Source organism: Stigmatopora nigra, chromosome 12 (genome assembly GCF_051989575.1).
Source record: "Stigmatopora nigra isolate UIUO_SnigA chromosome 12, RoL_Snig_1.1, whole genome shotgun sequence".
NCBI classification, from domain to species: Eukaryota; Metazoa; Chordata; class Actinopteri; order Syngnathiformes; family Syngnathidae; genus Stigmatopora; species Stigmatopora nigra.
This window is the reverse complement of record NC_135519.1, coordinates 8,976,563-8,997,634: the sequence shown is the minus strand read 5'-3', so window position 1 is coordinate 8,997,634 and position 21,072 is coordinate 8,976,563. Positions and strand designations below refer to the sequence as shown.

At 38.9% G+C, this 21,072-nt stretch overlaps 1 protein-coding gene and 1 long non-coding RNA gene across 2 annotated transcripts in view; one reads left to right on the top strand and one right to left on the bottom strand.

Moving 5' to 3' along the window:
* Positions 1 to 18,836, top strand: part of itga9 (integrin, alpha 9) — a 38,302-nt gene extending 19,466 nt beyond the window's left edge. The window contains exons 16-28 of the mRNA XM_077729005.1: positions 5,350 to 5,502; positions 6,197 to 6,273; positions 7,173 to 7,320; positions 10,123 to 10,209; positions 10,298 to 10,377; positions 10,917 to 11,000; positions 11,376 to 11,484; positions 11,560 to 11,667; positions 13,197 to 13,322; positions 13,404 to 13,523; positions 13,590 to 13,685; positions 15,534 to 15,653; positions 16,450 to 18,836. Of these exons, the coding sequence (XP_077585131.1) occupies positions 5,350 to 5,502; positions 6,197 to 6,273; positions 7,173 to 7,320; positions 10,123 to 10,209; positions 10,298 to 10,377; positions 10,917 to 11,000; positions 11,376 to 11,484; positions 11,560 to 11,667; positions 13,197 to 13,322; positions 13,404 to 13,523; positions 13,590 to 13,685; positions 15,534 to 15,653; positions 16,450 to 16,548 (1,407 nt within the window). The 3' untranslated portion in view covers positions 16,549 to 18,836. The remainder of the gene's footprint in view (positions 1 to 5,349; positions 5,503 to 6,196; positions 6,274 to 7,172; positions 7,321 to 10,122; positions 10,210 to 10,297; positions 10,378 to 10,916; positions 11,001 to 11,375; positions 11,485 to 11,559; positions 11,668 to 13,196; positions 13,323 to 13,403; positions 13,524 to 13,589; positions 13,686 to 15,533; positions 15,654 to 16,449) is intronic.
* Positions 15,052 to 19,647, bottom strand: LOC144204992 (uncharacterized). Its single transcript, XR_013327988.1, has 3 exons — positions 19,550 to 19,647; positions 19,148 to 19,466; positions 15,052 to 16,830 (listed from the first exon to the last, which is right to left on the bottom strand). It is a non-coding gene; the product is annotated as an uncharacterized LOC144204992 (long non-coding RNA).
* Positions 19,648 to 21,072: the final 1,425 nt, after the last annotated feature.

The following is a 21,072-nucleotide window of genomic DNA, read 5'->3' as shown; positions in this document are numbered from 1 at the left end:
GCAAAGCTGAGGAAAAATGACATGGTCAGCTTCATGAGAAAAACACTCATTTAAAATTGAAAATCTTGTTATTTTGTGAGCTTATACTTAGCATGCCCGATAATACGCTTTTTGTATGACAGTGCAGATGGTCTGTTTCCCATCTGTTAGCCGGTGAAGAAATATGTTTGCTCATAGGGAGTATTTCAACATCCGTACACTATCTAGCAGTGGGTTATTTCGCAAGACATTTAGATTATGATCTACTTTTTCATGTACAGTGGCAGCCACATGAACTTGGATTTGTCTAAAATGAATTAAGGCGCAACTGAATCTTTTCCTCTGTGAACTTGGTGGTTAAATAAATTGCCTGATGTAAAACACAGCATATCCATAATATTTAACATTTGATTTAGTTTAGTATAAACATACACAAAACAGCCCTGTATATTGTTTTGCCTGTTATAATTAGGTAATGGCCCTACTTAATGAAACCTGGTATCTCGAAAAAAAAATTGTCTTGATTAGTTGATTTAATATTACATTGTTGAAGCTCCAATTGCTAACAATTTGACTTTTTCAATGCAATAACCTCTTCAGTGCTCTGTTTGTTTGGATTGTGTCAGGTTCACTATGTTGTGATGGACAGCAGGTTGTGGAGGTTATCAGGTTAATACTTGAAGCTGGACAAACATCTCTGCTTACCTCAGCCACTAACATCACACACATCGAATGTTTGACCGCTTGTTGGATGTTTGTTGAAGTTTTTCGGTGTATACATCTGGTGCGAGCTGTACTTTCCAGTGACTCCTAAACTTCCAAAGTCCAAATGCTTGTTTTCCTGCCTTGTTAGTTATTTTTAGTTTTATCAACCTGCAGATATGAATAGAGTTGTAAGATTTTGGAGATGACGTTCTTTCTTTTGAATTTTGCAAATAGTCGTGGGAAATTTGGGTTTTTGGCAGGATGCAAATATGACAATATTATACTTCAACTACATTCAACATTTTCACACAGTAGAAGAAGGAAAAGGTTGGGGTCTTAAAGTTATCATCTAGGACATACATATAATGAGTTGTCTTGATTAGGATATTGTTATTTGAATGACTGCTGGTATGGGATATGAAAACAATCTGATAATGATGGTAATTATTTTTAACTATACAATTATGCAGCAAAAGTATCTTTTCTGTGTAGGTCATAGGGTCATTGGATTGAATGGATGGATAGATAGATATCTGACACGTTTATTAAGTGTTTGGGCACAGGTTCTGCTACTTTGAAAAGTCTTCCATGACATTGTGATTGAAGTTTGGCCATAACATGGTGCTTGTTTTTATCTGAATTTTCACGCGAGCAACTTGGCCAGTAAACACACACCTATGGCGCTTCAAAAGCTGAGAATCATTTTCCTCAAATGCTCCTTCCCTTTACTACGTCATTCCTGTTCAGACTTCTCATGTCTTCAAACAGAATTGTGGTTCTTGAGGGGCCATTCTTCTAAATTCCTCTGGACTTTGCGCCGCCATACACAGTATAGCAAGTTATGCACGTCTCATCATACACAAATCTCACGCTAACATTCGACAGGCCGTATTCATTCATCACTTAACCGAAAAGTTTTTTTCCATTGGAGTTAAGTTTCCCTGGCATTCATCCCACCAATGAAAGGACCTCAAGCTGCAAGTCATTTAAACGCCTATTGTCCTAATATGGAGTAGTGTGTGTATTTGCGTGTGTTTGTGCATGTGTTTCCCTCGCAAGTTAATAAAGACTTCCCAAGCGCACAATCCAACCATGTGCTTTTGAGGGTTTGGCTAAGAGAGGAAGGCTTGTGCATTTCAGGGAAGCGTGAGGCCTTTTAAAGATCAGAGCCCCCTACACCCTGACGTCATTCCTCCCATAGACCCTCTGCGGTGGTGCTCAACTCTTAACCAAAGAGGTGGTGGGGGGGGATGCCTCGTTTTTAAGAATTATTTTGATGAGATTACCATGATCAGAGTTTTTAAAGGACTACAAATGTGGAGTTTTGGAATGATCCGCGTAAAACCGCATTCATTAAACGCTTTTAAGCGCAAATATGCATTATCTATGCATGTAGCCAACAAATGTGTGGGTTCTGAATGGGAACATAAACACAGAACATTGGCTTAAACTTTGTTCCATAGTGAGGTGGTGTTTTTGATAAAGCGTGGTGTCTAGGCTGTTTTCTTTCATAACACATGAAATGGCAAGCATCCTGGGATTTCATGACATGAATGTAGATATGGAAAGGAAGAGGACTGAAAAGAACAGCACAAGTGAAGTAACAAGAACATTTGTCATGTTAGATTTGAGGATTTACAGTTGCCAAAAAAATTGTTGGAAATAAAATACTTCCTGCTGGGCTACAGTGTGACTAGAAGCGTGAATAAGTGAGATGGGATATAGGATTACTGTTACCGCAAAGTCATTTGAACCTTTTTAATGAGCTTCTTTTAGTTCAAAATAAATCTTTGCCAACTTCTATTGGCTTGGTTAATACAAGAGTTATTTTTTTAGAGACCCACTGGGGATGATGTACACACAAAAACTGTATAGGGAAAACTAAAATGTTAATACATCAACGTTTTTATTTTATCACAATAATGAATCACCAGTAGTTGCGTTTTAAAAAAATACATTAAAAGGCTACATCGGACTTTGTTAAAGAAACAACGGATTTGTCATAATTCAACTTTTGAATTACCAAAATGTGGGAATCAGAAAGTACTTCATAAATCTAAATATTCTTAGAAAAATGAAAGGCTCCCGCCACAAATTCCTTTTCTGACCTATGTGACCTATGACCTTATTACCCTAAAATTCATCACATTCATCATCTTCTTTTTCATTTTACAAACATATGCAATCTTTATGCAAGGGTAGCAGACTAACAGTTAATTGAATGTACTAAGTCATGTTGCCAGGATTCTGGGTCCTAAAAATGCATTTCCCTTTGGCGCAATTAGTTTTTTTGGTTTGTTTTTTTATCCTACTTCCTTGACAAAGTGTTAAAATGTGAGCAGTATTGCTGCTAACCGTTGATCAACCAGATCTTCCTTAAGCATGGGACTTTCTTTTGTCCTCTCTGTCATCTTGGCAGGCTGCTCCGTCAGTCAGGGATTAAACGGTCTTCCTATTGACTGAGGTCAAGTACCATGTCAAAGGGCATGTCAGATGATCTCCAAAAAAAATAGCCCCTAAAAATTCCGACACACTACACTTCCTCTGCTAAAATGTTTGAGTTTGCTGCTACTGACGCCACAAAAACTGACACTTTAAATACTTATTTTTGCCCCCATAAATTGAACACGTGCAAACTCTACACATAGCATGTTCCTGTAAAATTTTACATCTAAACCTTATGGAAGCCTTTGTTGCAAAAATGGCTTATGACAACCTTTCTATTGTCAACTGTTTTGCGTCAAACCGTTGTTTGACTGTGTCCATGAAATTAGCCAACAGTTAACACACCACTGGTTGCCTTAGGAATTCTTGTGAGCAATGTCGGCATAGGATCAAGGGTGTGGTGCCAATTGGGAGCATTGATCAAGGGATAAGTGAACCATAGATTTGTAGAGTATTAGCCAACAGTCTCTAGATGTGAGCTAGTTGTAAGTTGTGGAAGTTAACCAGTCAGCCAGCTTGTGTATCTTAAGATAATGGGCTTTCTGTTAAAAGGAGACATGCAAGTCCCTTCCACATAACAGTCATTTAATGAAATGATTAGGCCTATTTAGTGGTAGACTAGAAACAAAAGTTACTCTTTCAGCATGCAATTGTACAAAAACACAAGTCATTATGCCCCATTCCATGCTAAACCCTCACGTCTCATGTGGCCTGTGAAAATGCGAGATAAGCAATGAGACTTTTAGGGGCTACATGGCCTGAGGAATGAAGTCCCAGGGGGTTCAGTTCATACAGGGGCCAGTGGACAGGGGCCATTTGAAGTATGCTACTTTAATGGCTTCTGGGGTGGAGACACTTGCCGTCAAGACTACTACAACTTCTTATGTGCTGACTCCAACACTGGTCATGTTACCACTCTCCAAGTGAAAGGCAACACAGCCCCAACAACACTCTGTGTGTGTCCAATGGGGCGCCATTCTTCAGTTCATTGATGAACTGAAGTCTGACCTCTGTTTCCGACCAGCTGTTTTATCGTTATTGATAGTATGTAGTTCCGTGTCAGTGGGCACTGAATGAGTGCGAAAGCAGTAGGATGGATACAAAAAAGCATGTGTTTCAGGTTTTTAATTGGATTTTTATTGTTGTTGGGGGCACTAGAAGAGTTAAGTATCCAACTAAGTTGCCAGAGAAAACTGTAGGACGGGAAAAAAACTGTTCAAACTTACTATTGAAGACAAAGACTGACAAAAAAGTAATTTGGAAAACCCACAACTGGAGTTTTCACCTAATGTATGCTATCAGTGGAGATCAATCATCCTATGGAGAGCCCTTTTTTTAACAGTTACATATATCATCACCAAGGCCAGCTCTTTATCTATGTGTTACACTGCTTCCCAAAGCAGACCCAAATCTTCTGTCTGTTCACGTCCTGCTCTAATGAGCAGGACGTGAACAGACATACTGTTTCCTGCTATTACTCTCTCAATGGTGATGTGTGGGTTCACCGCTCATGATCTTCACTGTCTTCAGAGCCCAACTGGCCTCGTGCCGGTGTGAGTAAAACGGATGGGTGGGCGGTCAATGGAAAATCTTGTGAAAGTGGGTAAAAGTGAGTGTGTGTGATGCCCGGAAATAAAGGGTGTTTTCATTGTGGATTTTGGCACGCTGTAGTTAGATTACTGATGAAGCCTGTGCGTGGTTATACTGTTGATTTTGAGACAACTTGACCTGACCCACTCTTTATATGTAACCGACAAAGGAGATGAAAAATAGCTTTTTTCCGTATTATTCTGTCGTCTAATAAAGATATGTGAGTTGATCAAACGTAGCTGCACTTTTTTTCTCGGTGTGTTTCCAAAGGTGATGCCAAATCAAACCGTTGTCACGTGGTCTCTGATTGGGCTGCTGGTTATTCAAGGATAGTTCTCACAACCGTCAGGTTAAAAATAATGTTGGGTGAGATTAGTACTTGGCCCCACTTTATTATATTCAATACATTTTAGTGTGTTGCGTAAATCTGACAACAAAAGCAATTAAATAAGAGATATCCTGTTTTGCATGCATTCATTCCAGGCATTGATGTTGATTGGGTCTTGTGTGTTGGATATTTCAAATTAAGGAGGGTGTCATTAACAAACGATAAACAAGAATGACTTGTTGTGAGCAATTTTAAAGCAGAAATCACAGCAACACTTTGTTTGATGCTTTTTTTTTTTACAGAAGGATGTTAAAGAGGTGTTCACAGCCATCACATTTGAGGTGGCCTACAGCCTTGGGAAGCATGTAATAAGTGGACACCAGGAGGGAGACCTGCCTGCACTCACACCAGTGCTTCGCTGGAGAAAAGGAAACAAGATTGCAGTTAGGAATGAGGTACGAGTCTTTAAAAAGACGGGTAAGCCTTGTTGTGGCTTTGCCAAGCTGATTTATAGGGGAGACAAGGGAATTTTAATCACATCCGAACAAAATTATTATGGTTTTCACCTAATTGCAAACAGATATTATCCCTTCCCATCAAATCAAGTTTACATTGAATAAATAAAATTAGGGGAGGGATCTTCCTGCACCAATTATACATGTGAGTGTATAAATGTAGTTATTAAATCACAAATGCAACTGAGGAATCTGTATAGATCCTAATTATGTGGTGATTCTCCTTTTATTATAATGCACATACGATTTTCTTGAATGGAATCCATATTGATTTTTTTATATATATCTGTCACCACTAACTTTTTAACTGACACATTTTTTTAAAAGCTGTCACCACCAACTTGACACATTTTTTAAGGCTGTCTCCACTAACTTGACCCATGTGTTTTCAAGATGGGCTTAAGGTCTTTTAAAATGGAAAGGTTTTTACATTTCAGCATCCAAAAATAAACACACTTTCAAATTCATAAATGCCATGCAATTCAAATCTCTAATCTCTTACGATCTAACTTTCCCAATGTCAATTAGCTTGAACTGGTTTAAAAAAAAAATAGCCTAACTTTCTATAGATACCAATCCAACATCTACACAACACTGCCCCCTATATTCAATAGAAATGTTTTTTTATCCTCAGACTTGGTTTGAGAAGAATTGTCTGTCAGATGACTGTGCTGCAGACCTACGTCTCCATGGGAAGCTGCTACTTTCTGGGTAAATACCAAACTACGTCTTTCTTGTCTCATCCAGTCTCTGTTTTGGACCTTTTTGTAAAGAGGACACATCATCCCTTGTGGGTGTGGGTCCATCATGACGCATGCTTGGAGGATATCCATGTGTTTTTCCATGCAAAGGGAGTTCCCTGCTTTAATGCAGTATTACTCTATGAATGTTCACTTGGACTAATTTGTTCTTGTAGGTTCTAATATTTAAATGATAACATTTAGACCTGTTTTATTTAATGAAGCAGTCCTATAATAGCATAATCTTGTAGAAGATTTAGTCTGTTGTAAAAGATGTTGCTAGCTTCTTCTCTTCATGTGCCCTTTTTTGTCATTTATATTATTTATGGACATGTGGAAATATTATTCCAATACTCAGGCAGATGTTTTCTTACTTTTATCCTCCTTCTTTTGTATAAGTGGAAACCACCTGTTGGCATGCAGGGTTTTTAGACACCTCCACAATTGGTTGTCTTTGAAATATTTTTGGCTTTGTTTCTTAGTTGAAGTGACGTGTGTATTATAGTTTGTAGTCCTAAATGTCCTATTCAAGAGCTTCATCATTTTTTTATTGAGTAAAAGTTTATTAATGTTAAATAGTGTGCTTCTAGTTGAAGGGTTTTTTGTTAAAAAAAAAAAGTGGGGTCATACGTCAATGTAAAAATACAATATTAGACACAATGTTAATTTATATACTTGAAGCTTAAACAGATTTGCATTCTGTTTACAACAGCAAAACGTGTTTTGACACTTTTTTATAGGCTGTCGTTAATGTTTATAGGTCAAGCTAATACTGCAGGTTTTTAGGAGCTAATATTTATTCCTGTGAATGTTCAGATTTGTTGAGACAATAGTTTATTGGTTGCACTGTTTACATTCTTTTCCAATCAGGGCACACATCAGGCCTCATTTGGCTCTGGGAGGAGTCAGAAACGTCTCCTTGAACTTGACCATCTCCAACGCTGGGGATGACGCATACGACACCAATGTCTATCTCAATTTCTCCCGAGAGATCTTCTACATCAACTTCTGGCAGAAGGTTAGTTCCTAAGTTTTCATGATTGCCATTTGGAAATTCACAATTCATTTCCAATAACATTCAACCCACTGCCCTCTCCTGTGATACCTGGGGGAAAGATTTTCTACAATATAAATGGGTTTCCCAGTGGCAACCCTTCCCTATGATCACATTAGTTGGAAGAGAAGCAAGCAATGATGGATAAAAGCTCACTTCTAATAACACACAATAAAGAATAGATTCAATTCAATGAGGTGAGGGATTATTCGAAAAGCAGGTTTAGGGTGCCCTTGTTAATTTAATGTCTTTACTGACATCATTTGTCAGGTTGCCAGATTTGGCAAAGTCTCATTTGGTGCAGGAACCCAAATTATGTGCAGTACAAGAAGGTTGCCAGATTTTGCAAAGCCTCATTTGGTGCAGGAACCTGAATGATAGATGTGCTGCACAAAAGACAGGATGGCGTTATGATGACTGACAGAATAGCTATTGATCAGATTTAGTGCACTTTTTTTTTAGTTTAGCAGCTTTCTATTCTCCCCAGTGACAATTTCTTGCAGTAAACCCACCATGAACTTGTCTAGCCTTTAGATTTAAGAGTGAGGGGGTCATAGCTGGCTGTTTTTGTTGCAATGAACGCTGTCAAAAATCTGCGGAAGCCAATTGCTTGGACAACAATGCTGGCAGCTGTGGTAGCTTCAGTCTCTTTTTTTCAATTAGTGCATAAAAATTGGCTCTTTTTTCCTCTTAATTCAATTAAAATCATTATCATTGCTCAATATCTTTAAAATCACTCTTATGGAAGGCTTTGTCAGTGGAATTTGTCCAATGGGAAATGTTAATAGCTGCTTAGAAAATGACAAGCTAAATTATGAAAAAATAAATAAATAAATAATAGAAATAAAAAAAGTATCTTAACCAAATCAAGGTTATTTCAGTTAGGCAGAGCCTGTTTGAAGCCAAAATTCAATTTTAATCTCATGTCATGAGATTGACAAATCTAGCTTTTATTTCTAGGTTGTATTCAACAGCTGATCAAATTCTTTAAATTTCAAGATGGTTATATTTGTCGTACAGCATTTAGTGTTTTATTTAATAGCCAAACACACTTGACTCTATGATAGAATCACCAAACTAGTTTAGTAATTTAGCAACCACGTAAAGCCAAATGTTTACACATTTGGGAGTCTACATCCCTTGTCATCTTGATGTGCTTACTCCATTTGAGGCTTGCTATAAAACTTGCAAACACTAAACAGTTACACGACATTTAACGGGCCTGGCATTTGTAAGAATGTGGGCGCGTGTTTTCACGTGAGGCCAGACAAAGTATGCTGGAAGACAGCAAAAGAAGAAGTACTGAACAAACAGACTCTTGTCATAGTTTTCTCCCCATGGAAGCAGTTCACGCCACATGCCTGTGCTCTGCTCTGGCTCAAGGGCCGCCAGGTGGGTGATGAGTAAACAGGCCTCCTTTCCCCCCCTGTGCGCACAGCCCCACGGGATGGGTGGTGTTTGTAGGGAGGAGTACAGGAAAGAGAGGAAATTCCATCATTGCCAGTTGTGCTTACCCCCAACCTCTCCATGAAAAAAAGTGCTTATTTAAGTTGTGTTAATGATGAGACGGTAGACTGCCACACTCTGCTCGATCTGCAGAATCGAAGCACGGATTGGGGAAATGCTGCTTGAAGCATATATTGCGATATGATCTAATATGGATATTGCAATATATTAGGCGATGCTTGTCATTTTTTTTTGTTTACAGTTGGATGCAAACAGAAATTGTTTGTTTAACCTTTTTTTTAGATGCTACTCTGAACAATTTACAGGAATTATAGTTAGCGTATTGTGTCACTTTGTCTCATATATTGCCCAGCTTTGGTCACCAGTCTTGTTTACTGCTTATTGACTTAGCCTTTTTGGAAATATATTCAAAAAACTTATTCAAACAGTGCATTCGGAGATCTTCCATGTCTGACCCCCAGCAGAATGTTACGGGAGTAAACGCTCGTGAACGGTCTGCCCTCCCGGTTCATGCTCCCACTACACAAGCTGGGCCAAAACCCTCCCGGTGAACCTTTTGCTATACGAATCCTCACTGCTCCTCGCAAGGTCAGGGCCTGAATGTTTACACAGTGCAGCCGGTGGAGCTCCATATTGTTTAGACAAGCTTCCAAACACAGTCTGGAACCTGGCCAATTTACCCACCCGCCAAGATTAGTCAATGTGTGTGCATGTGTGTGTGCGCACCGTCTCCGCTTTGTACATTCTTTGTACCATATAGCACATGTATAAAATCAAACAATGTATAACAAGATAAACTCACCAGCCACAAAACTATAATCACTAGTTTAATCTCCCTATCAAAACTTGGGCCTTATTATCTTTGTAAAGTTAGAATATTTGATATTACCTTGTATTAGATGAGATCATGCTGTGCAAAAGCTAAGACTGCTGAACCTCACATGTATAGGGATTAGTAGCATAATGTCTGACTGACTGCTTATTTCATATGGTGCACTGTTGCCGGGCAGGATTTGAATTTCGACTGGTGATAAACAATTATTAGGTGAGAATGTCTTGCCCGACACTTTCAAGTTGACTTTCCCATTGGTGCAATGAACAGGTGTTTCAACAATGTTGCCTTTATATTTTATACACGCCACCACTGACATACTTCACCTGCTATCAGAACAGATTGCACGCTCATGATTAGCTTTGTCTATACAGTGGCTTCCTTTTTTGCAATTCCCACGTCACCTTCGCCGTCTCCAGTCCGTCTGGCGGCCCCCCTACTTATGAGTTCTATCTCTCTTTTTGCAGGAAGAGAAGGGCATTTCCTGTGAACTTGTCGAATTGGACTTCCTCCGATGCAGTGTGGGATTTCCTTTCATGAGAGCTCAGACTAAAGTAGGTGCAAGCCATCTGTGAACACATTCTTTGTGATAAAATGTTCAAAACATTTCATTTTTGCCACCATCTATGCTTGCTTCTTCAGTATCATTTTGCAGTCCTTTTTGATACAAGTCAACTCTCTGGGGAAAATGATACTCTGCAGTTTTTGGTGCAAGCAAAGAGGTTAGTTGTCACCTGCTGTTTCTTCCACTACACTGACGCAATAAATTGATTTTTATTTTGGGTCGCACCAATAAGAAACTGTTTTAAATACGACGCTATGAAGTTGTACACATTAGGGAGTAATACTTGGTCATTTTGACGATCGACTATTGTGGAATGACCACATGGCGGCTTGAACCAGACAAATCCAAATAAAATGTTTATATGTAGGAATGATAATACAAACATGAAATGGGGGGAAAAAGAGACAAGTCACAATTATTGTGTCTACTTTTGAGAGTTAAACAATAATACAAAGAGAGATTTTAAGGTCCAAATAATATTAAATAGACAGCATAAAAGCAGTCCACTTACATTCCCATTATTCACGTATGGAAGCAGGTCATGGAAGATATTAACCGCCATAAACGAGGTATTACTGTACTCCCATCCAAACGATACATCATATTAGATTGTGTTTACGACTGCATGTCATGTTATGGGCTTGGAGCGTTGGCACATGTTCCAATCAATTCAACTAAATAATTTCTTTGTTGCAGCGCCAATCCTGAGCACCAACTCTCGGACAATAATCTGGACCTGTCCATCCCGTTGATTCATGAGACTGACACAACAATTACTGGGTAAGAAACCATAGAAAACGCTCACTTTAGCGGAATGACCATGTGGCCGGCCGGAGTGCCGACTCTGAGGAAACGAGGGAGTCGCACCGGAGGTGTACATCGACATGAAAGGCCTTATCTCCAAATGTTTTATCACCAAGCGAAAGGGAGAGAGAAAGAGAGAGATGTAAAACAGCTTAAATCCGCCAGAACTTTGACATGTGATAAGGCGGCTGTGTCTGCTGTCTGTAACGCAAGAGGGGAGGCGTCACAGACCATCTGGCTCTTATCACAACTACTACAGTGTAGAAGGGATGCTCGCATGGTGCTAATACCACTATAAATCACTAAATTGTGAATAAAAAATGTAAACATGACTTCTTCTCGGTCCTACAGTGTGGTGACACCGACTTCTTTTGTGTATGGAAACTCCATCGATGCCTCACGCTTTGTCCAGCTTCAAGGCATGGAGTGTAGCTTCCAGCCTCTCAATGTGACTTTCCAGGTAACACATACATGCAGTCATCTGTATTTATTGAGCTTTCAAAGTGCATTCATGCTTTGTCTCTTTGCGTTCCAGGTGATTAATAACGGGCCCAGCCGGCTACCAGGTTCTACCGTGGATATCAGGATCCCCAACCGATTGGCTGGCAATGGAGCTGATATGTTCCACATTGTTGAAACACAGGTAAAAGGCAACAGTGGGTTTTTGGATTGGATTGGATAACTTTATTCATCTCGTATTCGGGAAATTTCATTGTGACAGTAGCAAGAAGCGGGGGAAGGCAGATACAGAAAAAAAACATTTTTACAAGATAGACAGTACAGTCGCAAAGGCCATAGAACACAAAGCAAAAGTACAAAGTACAAAGCAAAGTAAATGGGATCATTAAGAATCACCAAATCAAATCATTAAGACAGAAAAGTAGCAAAAACACAAAATGAACAAGAGTGGAAGGAGCTACCACCACTGGCTCCCACTATAATGGCGCCATTTCCAGATGAATCCCCAACTTATTTGTTGATTCAACTTTAGGCAGCAACATATTTTACCCGTTCCTCATCTCGTTGTCAGTCTGACAACTTGTGGTGTGAGGCGATAAGTCAAAACTGTTGACGTTGCTACTGAAGCCGGCCAATCGTTTGGTTTCACGAGATTTTGCATTTGGATAAAGGAACACAATATTCCCAGTTGGCAGTGATATTTTTCTAACCTTTACATTGGCCTTTTCATTGAGGTAGATCATGGGGGAGCTCAAGCTGTTAATTGTATTTACTATGAATGGGCGGACAGAGTTTGACTATATCCCACCCTCCTTGAGCCCATCTGGAATCACTTTTAAGGGATCAGACAGTTTGCACGGAATGGGAAAGGGACACCTGAGGAGCAGACTAATGTGCCACGCTGCTCCCAGTTTGGCATCAAAATGCCTAAAATAGTGGCCTCAAAGATTCCCACTTTGACTTATTCGCCATCTATTTGTTTGTATATATTCATGCATTTATTTTGGATAAACTTTCTTGTCTCCTAGCCCATATGTTACTCATTTTTGGGGGGTGAAAATCCTTCAATCTTTCTTACTTGATGTGTAAATACGTTTTCTTCCAAGCAGATTTAGAGCCGGTGAATCATAGCGGCATAAATGGCACGATGAAGGCAGCACATAAGAAAGCAATGTTTTGTAATGTTTGCGGTCTCCCGTGCTGTGTGGTAGCAGAGCAGACAGGAAGTTGGGGAAAATGGGTTCTTCTTGGAGTAGTATCAGCTTCGAATCGTACAATACACTGGTTGTGGAGCGATTTTTTTATTTTTTTTACTTTGTGCTGATAATATTTGACAGTTGGGTGTTGTAAAGCTTTGTGTTTTCTTGATAAATGCTGGAATTTCAGATGAACCCTGACAATGGAAGTCATGGAGTGTCACCTCCAAAGCTTCGGGTCAGACTAAAGAAAGGGCAACATGAGAAGCTTTTCTCTAAAGGGGGAAGGGAGGCTCTGCTGTAAACTTGCTACCTCTAAATCACTCCATATGAGAGACCTTATGGTGGGGCAAAACTTCCTTCATTCCCCCGGGAAACTCAGTTAATTAGTGAGCTCAGATCATTTTAGGTCACGGAAACCTTTGCTGTTTTTACCCAAGTCACTGAAATATTCACCTCTAATGACATCAATTATACTTTGTTGGAAGAGGGAATTAAAAATCATGTCTTTATTCAGGTGGCTGACAACCGCGGAAACTGCACCCCGCATAGGAACCCGGCACCGTGCATGATCCCCCAGGATCGAGAGAGCATCTTCTACACTTTATTTGCATTTTTCACCAAATCAGGCCGCAAAGTCTTGGTAAGTGTGCACCATGCATTCAGAATTATTATTTTTTTCTGTCTTTCGGCTCATTACAATCCCTTTTACGGTCTGTCTCAGGACTGTGACAGGCCCGGAAGAGCGTGTATGACAATCTCCTGCACGTTGGGGCCGCAGCTAAAAGAAGAAGCTTTGAATGTAGATATCAAACTGTTGCTCAATACTGAAATTCTAAAGACGGTAAGAGATGATCGCTGCGTGCGGATCGTAGTGATTGTGTAAAGTTAAATGCAATCTTTTCCGCAGGATACTTCATCTGTGGTACAATTTGTGACGCGAGGCCACGTCCAAGTAAATGACAGGACGGTGGAGGTGCCGAAAGGCTTGCCAGAAGATATCTCTGTGAGTACAAATGTATCAGTGTTACTGATTGGTAATTATAATAGGGTGTCAAAGTACCACAAGTAATATATATATATATATATATTGGAATTTTATTTATAGATATATAAAATTCCAATTAATTCATGACAAAAGATGTATTAATTACTAAAGAAGTTAAAACATTTAAACCTCGCTCACGGTCTACATTCAAATCACAGAACCTTTTAAACAATACAGACAAAGAAGACACCAGAAATATAAACTATAATTATGTTAGTTCATTTCATCTCGTCTACAAAAAAAAGTATCTTAGTAAATCCTTTTGCTCAGGTTACTTGAAATTTTAGGCTTCTAAAATGATTATTTTGGAGTAAATATATGTATGTTTTTTTAAATGTCTTAAAAGGTCTTTTCCAACTTCAGATATTTTGAGTTTTTTTCACAGTTTTATTTTAAAATGCAATTATATTACAGTTTTCCAATGTATATTATTTGATTTGATTTTACAATCAAAATCCTTTCAAATTAAAACAAGCACTTATATGCTAGTACGTTCTTAAAATTGCATTCCGTTGTGTGTGTGTGTGTATGGATTTCCAATTGTTTCATTTCTGTTACTGTTGCAAATCCACATTTAACTGTAAGACTGCTGTTGAATACTAATGGATAGCCTGACATTGAACAGCTGAGGCTCTTGGATAAATGGTGGCACCCCCATGTTGTCATTTGCCGACTGATTGAATGGCTCAAAAGATTAAATTGAAGACCCCTAGGATCCTCTAGGTAGCATCTCTCAAAAGATTACGTTATAGTGACCCAGCAAGAGGAATTCTGACCTCATCTGTGCTCGGCCCCATCCTCCACCATCACAAGTCGTAAATAAACATCCTCAGCAATGTTGGATTTGCGGTCCCAGGTTACATTACCCACCGCCATTGACCAACAAGCTGGGTTCCTCATTATTCGTTTCATGTAAACACAGAGACATACAGTAAATCCCTGGTATTTATTTAAACGTTTACACGGAGACTCTCATTCACAAAAGGAACCGCTTACAGGTTGCAACAGTTGTCATATTCTTGAACTTAAAGTCGAAAGAATGCGTTAATGTGGGAAAGTATTTGGCAAAGAGATTAGTATCTTTATTTCGCACTTTCTCGCCAGCTCACGGTATAATTGGGTTTCAAAGTGCAGGCAGCTGCTTTTACAATGACGTCGTACTGCTTGTGTCATTGGGGAGTGTCCTTTTTATTTTCTGGTAGAAATGGAAATAATTCAGCCTAGAACATTTTTTTGCATGAGTAAATAAACAGATCTCATGATGTTCCATTTGCAAGTATGAAGACAAGCTTTGAGTTGTTTGAGAAACAAAGTTCTTTTTTTATTTGAGGGAAGTGAATGCACTGTAAATACATGAAAGCATTGGGAGTAATTAGATTTGTGAAAGGGAATTGCAAACTTTTTGAAGCCAAGATAAAAAAAAACGTTTTACAGTGAGGAAATCGAACTGTGGTAAAGGGATGATAACAAAAGCTTTAGTGTTTTTAGTGTTCTTTAAACCAACTGCACATGGCTGACAATGATGGATGATCCAGTGGGTTAATGTACTGAAAAGAGAAGCAGCAAAGGGAGAAAAAATACTCTTGATATGTGAAGACATTCATTTTACAAAGGGAGTGGATGATTTAGTGATCCTCTGACCTTTCAGAAGATGAATGAAGTTACGTATTAGGAAGCAGTGACCAAAAAATCACCTTCATTTATCAGGAAACATGTTGACATGAAATTAATTTCCTGCTATTTCCTTATAAATGTTGATATCCTGATATTCTGTTATCTTTATTGGACTGTGTCTGTGTTTTGCAGTTGATTTTTGAGGCGCTACACAGTCAAGAGCCCAGAGGCTATGTGGTGGGCTGGATTATCGCCATCAGTCTGCTGGTGGGCATTCTCATCTTTTTGCTGCTTGCTGTGCTGCTATGGAAGGTACAGTTAAACATTATTTTACTTTTTGCCAAAGTAAAATCCACAGCTGGTTATACAATTAGGGTCTGTACATTATACGTTTCGCAAAAGTCCCAATGTCACAATTCTTTTACACACCAATTAAATCGTAGCAAAGTCAGAGTTTTCAAAAATCAATCATCCAGACTCAAAAAGATTCATTAGTATTTGTATAGTGTTATAAAAATAATCTTTTGAACAAGTTTGCCACTGCATAGATGAAAGCAATCATGTAAAAGAAAGGTAATGATTTTGGTAGTGAGCATAAGACTCAATGGAAAACATTAGTCAAGACACGTTGTTTTTATCGTGCGACAAGTCGGAATATGAAATTGAAAGTGGGTCAATATTAAAACCATAATTTTTTTTTTACTGCCACATTTTTGCTGATGCCAAGGCCAACAACACAATTTCCCACACTACTACACATTGTCCCATACACAACGCATATTAATAGTTTTTCCAATACAAATCATTGTATTGCTTTAGTGGGGAAAAAACGCAGGCTGTTGCAGCAATGGAGTTAAACAGCTAAAAGCCTGCTTTTGATTATATTACATTCAGTTACTGACTCTGGCATCGTGGCAAACAGCCAAATAGGATTAACACTGTGATTTGCGCGTTTTTGGTTGATTTTATAAACAAAAGGCCTATGAGTGAAGTCTTTATTTATAGAATTCAGTTAATCAAGCCCCTGAGGTGACTTTAAAGCTTGTTATAGTAAAGTTTCACCAATATATTTTGTTAAGAGCATTTAAAATTGAGTCATTTTTGACAGATGGGCTTCTTCCGTCGGCGGTACCGCGAGATCATCGAGGCAGAACGGAACAGAAAGGACAGCGACGATAGCTGGGACTGGATGGAAAAGAACCATTGAGAGTTGTGGGGGGTCCTGGTGGAGCCAAAGAGATTTTAGGGATTGGGTCAGGACGAATGGGAAGGGGGTGCCCTCTTTTCCACACGACTGCCGCCCCCATTTCGGCTCCGGGCCCAACAAGCCTTCCATATGTGGAAGAAGAGGAATATTCTCCATATTTTCTGGAGACTTGATATGTTTTCGAGCGTGGGGATCCGGGAATTTCAGAGGTGATGAAGAATAGACACAACTTGCAGCTGGCGGCGAGGAGTTAGCTGCAGGGTGAATGTCCCAATCTGGATTCTGGTGGACGACAAAAAAAAAATAAATAAAAACTCAGGGCTGTGTTACATAAGCAATTTTGACACTTTAAGCCATATTGTGCAAGAAGAGAAGTTGGGGCCATTCTAAACATACGGCGCCTGTCGTATGTTTTCCTAAAAGCACTGATGTCTGATACGCCTGAATTTCTCAACTCCAAAAATGTATCCTACCCACACCAGAGTTGAAATGTTCCCTACTTAGGGAGAGGACCATAGGCTTCTTCTCTGCCACCCCCACCCCCCTCCCTACTTTATCGATACAATCAAAAACTAATGTTTTTTTTACACACAAAACACACAAGCACACACAGTTTAAAACACTGTAGCCTCTGCTCATTTCACACAGTTGGGCCACACAAGTGCAGTAATTATTTTGGCTGAGGTCTTGAGAATTATTACCACCATTTGGGTCATGCTTTTTTTCCCCTTTTAAATCATCTACATACAGTATATCCCATCCTTTTTTTAGAGTTAAGAAGGCATGTAGTTTTATAGGGAAAAAAAGCACACCATCAAGCAAAAAAATCGAATTAACAAGCAACCGGAATATTGATTGACAGTTGTGTGGGGTATAAAAAAATTATGGAAGGGAATCCGTCCATATTAACCAGCAATATTTCAAAATTTTCTACAATGTTTCACATGAAGGATTTTTTTCAAAATGCAATGTGCAAGTTATGATTAAAAGTTTTTTTTTTTTTTTTTAATATTCGGAATTTAGATGACGAAACCCCTAAATTAATGCATGAACTCACTGGCACCAACATTAGGTACGCCTTCATGTTCTCGTTTCAGCTAATGCTGTGGAACATAGTTAAGCAGGACCGATTCATGGCGGGTGTGGTGTTCAATTTGAATCACAATGTTATTCTGGGATGTGTTTCTAATAATGTTTGGTTTGTTTAGTTGGTTGCTTGGCCAAACGTCTTTAAACAATTATCAGTGGAGTTCATTCTGTGAACACAACCTTTTTTTTTGGAGCTTAATTAACACGAGTGCACCTCATAGTGTATTATCTTCATCCTAATTCATCATGTTATTAATTCATTCAAGTCGTGTTTGACTTGATGCCAGGACCTAAGATGTTATGATTTATGATTTTGAAGCTGCGTGTATTAGGTTGGATTACGTTACAGAATGCCACAAAATTAGTTTGAGTTGCCCTCGACTACTTCATGAATATATAAATATATATGTAAGTGGGCCTGGAATGGAGTGTGAGTCAGATCCTAAATATAGGTGGGGATAGGCTAAACTACATCACTATTCGTAAATGTATTCTTTAGGGATACCTACAGATTGTATCATCAATCTGTCAGCCTAATAACATAGATGCCCAAATCATGTCAAAGTTCATCTGCCTGGATTTAACCATGACCACTTATCATGACCTTCTTGACTATAACACAGACATAAAACACACCAGGAAGGCATTAGTATATTTCAATTGTATTGCCTCAAGTTAAAAAAAATGACATAGCACATTATCCATCAGTTACTGAATAGAAAATAGGTTTTCATGGTCTTGTTAACTGAATTTGCTCCCACATTACTCACTTTTTAAACCCACATTCAGTTGTGATACAATTAAGGAATAGAAAGGTGCAATTCCAAGTATGTATGTATTTTTACATTTGTTTCAGACTGTAAGACTGCAGTGGTGAGAGGCTCGCATTTTTTTATTTTATTTTCAAATATTTCCTGTTGTGTTGATTGGATGGAACACATTTCTTTAGTTATCATTGATTTTCACTGGCATGAAAACATACTGTGCACACTTTCACATCTTCAGTCTATGTCGTGGCTAATTCAAAGTCTAATGTTATTGTTATGGAAATCATCTTTCACCAACAATCACATGTTCTAGGGGGATTTATTCTAAATATACTACTGTCACTGAATATCAATTCTAATATAGTGTTCGGTGTTTTTAATGATGTTAAATTTGTATATTTATCGAACGATAAATAATTTTAGAGTGACAAATTGTGTTGAATGTTTTTATTTGTTTTCTGGCGCCCTCTAACGGCGATGGTGTAAATGTACACAATATGGTCACTATTAATTAGACATTTATGCTAATATTTCAAATCGCAACTCCCCAAAAACATAATAGATTAAATGCATTTAAAAGCACAATGTACCACTTTTGGTGTCAAAGTGGCGGCCTGGGGGCCAAATCTGGTCTGCCGCATCAATTTGTATGGCCCAAGAAAGTAAATCATGAGTGCCGGTCAAGACCTTCCAATAATGACAAAGTAAAGTGTGGCCAATTTGTGGTGTAGAGGTTCACTCACCTGACTGCAATGTGGGAGACTGTGGTCTGATTCCCAGTTGGGAACCATTTTCCCTTAATTGTTTCTAGATATTTGTATTCAAGACCTTCAAATGATGACAGAAGAAAGTGCAGCTACTTGGTGGCACAGAGGTTAGTTCACTGGACTCTCGTCGGGGAGACCTGGGTTCAAATCCCGGTTGGGACACTTTTTCACTTAATTGTTTCTGTGTACTTCTTGGAAAGACACTCAAATGATTACAAAGGAAAGTGTAGTCACTTGGTTGGTGCAGAGGTTAGTTCACAGGACTCCCGTCTGGGAGACCTGGGTTCGATTCCCGCTGTCGGCACACATTTTCACTTAGTTGTTTCTGTGTACTTCTTGGAAAGACACTGAAATGATTACTAAGGAAAGTGTAGTCACTTGGTTGGCGCAGAGGTTAGAACACTGGACTCCCGTCTGGGAGACCTAGGTTCGATTCCCGCTGTCGTCCTTTGGCTGATCAGGACACCATGTGGTCTGGAAAATGGAACAAGAAGAAAAAAAAAAGGAAAAAACTTTTTAATTTATATTAAACACTTAGTCATACTTTTCAGCAAAAGGTTATATTCCGAACTGCCGAAGGCAGTTCGGAAGACAGTTGAAGGACCTGTCTGTGCGAAAGGCGTTCTCGGGTCGGCCTTCGGCCGACCCTCGACCGCTTGCTTGGTCAGTGAACCGCCGACACCGGGAAGCGAACTCACGTTCTCTCCGTGCAAAGGCGAGTGTGCAACCCACTACACCAACTCGTGCCCCACTTATACATAGGTGTTGAAACGTTTTATCCAAGGAAATGGGGTGAAACACTTAGTCATTTTTTGGACAAAATGCTTCATCCACTACTGAAGACTTATACACTTAAACACTTAGACATTAATACTTATTCTTTTAACTGAATAATATTTGGAAAATCTTTGCCTGCACTGGGATTTGAACCCAGGACCTCAGGGGTGGTAGACTGATGACTTAACCACTGGGCCACCACCCGGTGAAAGAAAGTGGTAGTACTTATACTTTTACCTCTTTCATTTACCTGAAACACTTAGTGATTTTTTTGACTAAATGTTTCATCCACCACTGAATACTTATTCAGTTAGACACTTAAACATTAATACTTATTCTTTAATACTTATTCTTTAAACTGAATAATATTTGGAAAATCTTTGCCTGCACTGGGATTCGAACCCAAGACCACAGATATGGAAGACTGATGACTTAACCACTGGGCCACCATCCGGTGAGAGAAAGTGGTAGTACTTATACTTTTACCTCTTTCATTTACCTGAAACACTTAGTCATTTTTTTGACTAAATGTTTCATCCACCACTGAATACTTATACACTTAAACATTTAGGCATTAATACTTATTCTTTTAACTGAATAATATTTGGAAAATGTTTGCCTGCACTGGGATTTGAAACAACAACCACAGATATGGGAGACTGATGACTTAACCACTGGGCCACCACCTAGTGAGAGTAAGCAGTAGTACTTGCACTTTCATCTCATTCATTTACCTGAATAATATTGGGGAAAATCTTTGCAAGCACTAGGATTTAAACCCAAGACCAAAGAGGTGTAAGACTGATGACTTAACCACTGTACCACCATTCTCCAAGGGTGTAAGTTCTATTTGTTGTATAGTAAGGCTTTTTTTCCTAGAAAAACTACATAGTATGGTTAGGCTTTTTCTCTTAAAAAACAACATAGTAAAGCAAGGCTTTTTAATTTAAAAAATGACATAGTATAATAAGGCCTTTTCTTAAAACACAACATTGTATAATATGGCTTTTTCTGTTGTGGGGAGGGTCCTGGTTGTGTTCCCCAGTCAGCCTTCGGCCCACATATACATAGACATTTGGTGCTTTTATTTAAGGAGAGATTGAATGACTTAGTCTTTATTGATG